At 44.7% G+C, this 5,598-nt stretch overlaps 2 protein-coding genes across 2 annotated transcripts in view; one reads left to right on the plus strand and one right to left on the minus strand.

Annotated features, from left to right (window-relative positions):
* Positions 1–6: 6 nt before the first annotated feature.
* LOC106534572 (uncharacterized) lies at positions 7–1,396 on the plus strand (the record flags this gene model as incomplete). The annotated part of the gene is given in 1 exon segment (XM_014031263.1): positions 7–1,396. A coding segment is annotated over 1 exon segment (1,337 nt), but the record flags the coding sequence as incomplete, so codon positions are not given.
* An 867-nt stretch (positions 1,397–2,263) lies between these two features.
* The window catches only part of robo4 (roundabout, axon guidance receptor, homolog 4 (Drosophila)), a gene marked incomplete at its 5' end in the record, with an annotated part of 49,984 nt that continues 46,649 nt past the window's right edge, over positions 2,264–5,598 (minus strand). The window contains 1 exon segment of the mRNA XM_014031264.1: positions 2,264–3,202. Within this exon segment, the coding sequence (XP_013886718.1) occupies positions 3,036–3,202 (167 nt within the window).

The following is a 5,598-nucleotide window of genomic DNA, read 5'->3' on the forward strand; positions in this document are numbered from 1 at the left end:
TGTCTATCAGAAGGCCTGTCTATCAGGAGGCGTGTCTATCAGGAGGCGTGTCTATCAGGATGCATGTCTATCAGGAGGCATGTCTATCAGGAGATCTGTCTATCAGGAGGCCTGTCTATCAGGAGGCCTGTCTGTCAGGAGGCGTGTCTATCAGAAGGCCTGTCTATCAGGAGGCGTGTCTATCAGGAGGCGTGTCTATCAGGATGCGTGTCTATCAGGAGGCATGTCTATCAGGAGATCTGTCTATCAGGAGGCCTGTCTATCAGGAGGCGTGTCTATCAGGAGATCTGTCTATAAGAAGGCCTGTCTATCAGGAGGCCTGTCTATCAGGAGGCGTGTCTATCAGAAGGCGTGTCTATCAGGAGGCGTGTCTATCAGAGGGCGTGTCTATCAGGGGACGTGTCTATCAGGAGGCATGTCTATCAGAAGGCGTGTCTATCAGGAGGCGTGTCTATCAGGAGGCGTGTCTATCAGAGGGCGTGTCTATCAGGAGGCGTGTCTATCAGGAGGCGTGTCTATCAGGGGACGTGTCTATCAGGAGGCGTGTCTATCAGGAGGCATGTCAATCAGGATGTGTGCCTAGCAGGGGACGTGTCTATCAGGAGGCGTGTCTATCAGGAGGCATGTCAATCAGGATGTGTGTCTATCAGGATGCGTGTCTATCAGGGGACGTGTCTATCAGGAGGCGTGTCTATCAGGGGACGTGTCTATCAGGAGGCGTGTCTATCAGGAGGCATGTCAATCAGGATGTGTGCCTATCAGGAGGCGTGTCTATCAGGGGACGTGTCTATCAGGAGGCGTGTCTATCAGGAGGCATGTCAATCAGGATGTGTGTCTATCAGGAGGCGTGTCTATCAAGAGGCGTGTCTATCAAGAGGCGTGTCAATCAGGATGCGTGTCAATCAGGATGCGTGTCTATCAGGAGGCGTGTCTATCAGGGGATGTCTCTATCAGGAGGCATGTCTATCAGGGTACGTGTCTATCAAGAGGGGTGTCTATCAGGAGGCGTGTCTATCAGGACGTGTCTATCGGGACGTGTCTATCTGGAGGCGTGTCTATCAGGGTACGTGTCTATCAAGAGGGGTGTCTATCAGGAGGCGTGTCTATCAAGAGGCGTGTCTATCAAGAGGCATGTCAATCAGGATGCGTGTCTATCAGGAGGCGTGTCTATCAGGGGATGTCTCTATCAGGAGGCATGTCTATCAGGGTACGTCTATCAAGAGGGGTGTCTATCAGGAGGCGTGTCTATCAAGAGGCGTGTCTATCAAGAGGCTTGTCTATCAGGAGGCTTGTCTATCTGGAGGCGTTTCAATCAGAAGGCGTGTCTATCAGGAGACATGTCTATCAGGAGGCATGTCTATCAGAAGGCGTGTCTATCAGAAGGCGTGTCTATCAGAAGGCATGTATATCAGGGGACGTGTCCATTAGGGGATGTGTCTATCAGGAGGCGTGTCTATCAGAAGGCATGTCTCAGGAGGCGTGTCTATCAGGAGGCGTGTCTATCAGGAGGCATGTCTATGAGGAAGCGTGTTTATCAGGAGGCCTTTCAATCAGGAGGAGTGTCTATCAGGAGGCTTGTCTATCAGGAGGCTTGTCTATCAGGAGGCATGTCTATCAGGGTCTGCAGGCTGCAGCTAGGTAATATTGGCTCCTTTTGGCACAACCCGGCAGCAGATCTTTTTACTCCCCTCCCGCTACGATGGTTATGTGTTATTGGTCTGAAGTTTGTGGGTGTGTTTGTTTGCGCTGAAAGCGCTCAGATGCTGCATTTTGCTACAACCACTTGCTTAAATAAAGAAATAACGACTTACTTCCGGAGCTGACTGTTGTACCAGGAAGCAGACTTTTATAAAGACAGTCAAACCATGAAAAATTCATGAATGGAGATTAAAACAGACGTTGTGCATGGAAGAATCTGACTGATAAAAACTGTGGAGTAAGAATCGGGACAGATTTGTGCATAAACAACGTCGGGTGATGGGTCTCTGACTGTTTTTTTTCCACATTGTATACTCCAGCGGGAAGGAACCCCATGCAGTGACCTATGCTGCAGTGGGAGGGGTTTCCCAAATTCCCAGGAGCTTGGCACGGCRTGTCTGAGGRGCTATGAAAGGTGTGTGAGAAAACAAACASCGAACAAMCACATGACTGYGCGTCAACCGGTCGGCTTCAGAACCAGCATGTTTCAGGCTTTACTCTACTGTTAGGCTCAACGTTTTAGTTTCATACAGTCAACTGAAAATAAACTCACTCTCACAGCAGGTCAGATGTCTGTGGATATTTTTGCAAACTTACACACAACATAAGTGTTTATACATCCCAACATGTGTGTGTAATGCCCATTGTGTGTTCATGATGCACCGTTTATACATGATGATCAGTGAAGGTCTGCAGTTCTGATTCTCTACACAGATCTGAGTCAGATTTACCATCAGGATCTTGTTCTCGCACTGAGAACAGGTCGACCAGCTCCTCCAGGAGTCCTGCTTGTTCTTCATGGAGCCACTGCAACAAGCCTGTGTCTGAGCTCTGCTGGCAGCTCCTTCCACCTCCAGCTTCGCTTTTTGTTCCAAGACTTTCCAAGACAGGTTGACTTTTCTCAGGGTTCAGAAGGAACCTGATCTAAAAAAAATCAGGTGTTTTAAAAACTATGAATTCTTCTTTAGTTGCGTTTTTAAAAACATAATTTAAATGATGGTAGCATCAAGCTGCAACATAAAGCATGAAGAGGCTCTGAATACTTTCTGAATGCTGAGTCATCTGCTTTTTCACAACCCAGCAGGGAACAAACTCATGTTTTTTTTTCTGTGAAAGGAAGAAAGCTAAAGAAAAGCACAAGTTCAGCAGGAACTGAACTGAACCGAGGTAAAACTGTTCTCCAAACAACATCTCGTCTCACAGAGAGGTTGCTCTAGAAGCAGCAGAGGGAAAATGTTCAAACTGAATTCTTCTCATCTCCAAACAGTTTTTACATGAACCAGTAAAGTGTTGCTGTCAGAATCCTCCACCTGTCCTCTGCGCTCTGTCGGGCTCAGCTAAGTGTTTCTGCTGGGATAGTGGGCTCTGTACTGGGCGTCCATTTCCTCCATCCAGGCCAGACTCCAGTCCCACGCAGGAACAGGTTCCATGTCTTCAAACCCCTCACTGTCTGCTCGGAATGATGGGTAAAAGGGGCTGAGGGGGGAGGCACGGGGGGAGAAGTCTGAACACACAAGACCAAGTTTTGATTAGCGTTATAGATGAAAGTGACCCACAAGTCTCACAATATTTAAAGGGGCAATATCATGTAAAATCAACTTTTTTGAGTTTTATATCATGTTATAATGTTACACTCTCATAAAAAACATGTCCAAAGCCTTGCTTTGACTCATTCATGCACGTTTGAGAAATCCTGCAGCGTTTTTAGGAAGCCATGCTGAGGAGCAAAACGACAGGTGGGGACCAGAAACGCCCCTGGGACGTRTCTYYAAGCTGAGCTTCCTCATCATGGAGCACACCTCCCCACCCCCAACCCCACACACCCTGCCCATGACCCCTGCAGGCTCTCGGCAGTGACAGAGCAAAGTGAAAGCGAAACTTAAAACTGTCTGCTGCTCTTAACACTACTGCTCACTACAGCTCTTTTCAGATTCAAAATACCTTTGAGGAAATGTATTCTTAGATGCCAAGAAAACTGCATCAAAGTGCAGGTGCAACCCCCCCCTGCAAGTGCGACCCCCCCGCCACACATGGGACGGGACAGAAGCGGAAGGTGGTCCTTAAAGAGACAGAGGCCAATTTCAAGGCATTTAGAAGAGGAAGTGATGAGAAGAAACGTTTATTTTCAATTTAAACATAAAAACAGCATTTTAATAACAACTAAAGGTGACATAGATACTTTATTGTGGTATAGTATTTAAATGTATGCCTGAGAAACACATAATATTGGCTCTTTAAAGAAACATGCTCAGAATGAGATGATCAGACACACAGCTGACTGAAAACATTTTGATCTGTAGGCTGAAAATAGGAATGAATATAAATATATTTAAATTTAAATCTTCACTATGTTTCATCAGCAGTTACAAAGAAGGCTTGAACTTATACAGTATGAATGAATGAATGAATGTATAAATATATTTAAATTTAAATCTTCACTATGTTTCATCAGCAGTTACAAAGAAGGCTTGAACTTATACAGTATGAATGAATGAATGAATGAATGAAAGAAAGAATGAATGAATGAATGAATGATTTTATTTGGACACATTAAAGAACACTACACACAAAAACAAACAAAACTATACCTATACGACTTTAGCGCTTTATCAATTCCATATGGACCCGAAAGGGCTTGACACTTCAATCATTCACCCATGCACACACTAGTTCCACATGAGGTAACTTAGTTCACTGATCTTCTCATAAAATAACTAAGTGCTGGAGGAAATCCTCGTCATTTATAGGAGATTTATAATCATCTTTTTTTAGCTTTTTCTGAGAACCAGTTCTAGATTTTCTACAAAGATACAGAGATTTGATATTTCACAGCAGAGAAATCACAACACTTCTCAAAGCTGCTCATTGCAGTGTCAGAAAGATTGGTCAGTTAACCGAACAGAAACGAAGTCTGCACACATTCCCCCCCCCAAGGTTAACATGGGCAGCATGGTGGTGCAGGGGTTAGAACTGTCACCTCACATCAGGAAAGTCTTAGGATCACCTGAGACCTTTTGTGTCACATTCCTCCAGTGTGGACATGACTTCCCTCCCACTGACCAGAAACATGTGTTACTGYAGGTGTCAGGTTTGTTGTAAAGTGCAACCCAAAATGCAGGCAGACACAATGACTTGAATAAAAACAAAACTAGTTTATTAAGTAACAAAAGAAAAAGCTGACGTGGCAGAAAAGGACTGAAAAACAACAATGATGAAGAAACAAGAATGAAAACAAGGCTTGGAGCAAGAAAATCAGGCAATGACCCACTGGGGCAAAGGAGACAAGAGACCAGTAAAAATACAACTGAGGATGATCAAGAAGTGGAAGCACCTGGAAGATTATTACAAACTATGGACAGGTGTGAGTGGCACGCTGGCAAAACACTAAAACACTAAGAAGCTGACTAAAACATGACAGGAAACAGTGAAAACTAACAGGAAATGAGAAAATAAAAAAGTATCAAACAAAGAAACGGTCTAAAAAATCCTAACCAAAAGAACCAAGAAACAAAAATCATGACAGCAGGTTTATTACTGGTGTGAGTGAAGATGAATAGTTGTTTGTTTCATTAGACTCTGTGTGTACCTGTGATGAACCTGCTACATGTTCAGAGCACACACACCCCGCCCCCAACCACACTCACACAGTCTGCAGAGAGACAGTGGCTGGCCATGGATGGATGGATGGATGGATGGACTGATGGAAGGATGGATGATGTACAGATGGATGGATGGATGGATGGATGGATGGATGGATGGATGGATGGATGGATGGATGGATGTACCACATAAACCTGTTTTCTTTAGAACAAAGTGAAAAAAGTCAGAGCAGCAGATAAAAGTATTTGAGTAGAAACAGTGGAAACACATTTAGATCTGTGTAACGATCAGAACAAATAC

This window comes from Austrofundulus limnaeus, unplaced genomic scaffold (genome assembly GCF_001266775.1).
Source record: "Austrofundulus limnaeus strain Quisiro unplaced genomic scaffold, Austrofundulus_limnaeus-1.0 Scaffold1212, whole genome shotgun sequence".
In the NCBI taxonomy this organism is placed as follows: Eukaryota; Metazoa; Chordata; class Actinopteri; order Cyprinodontiformes; family Rivulidae; genus Austrofundulus; species Austrofundulus limnaeus.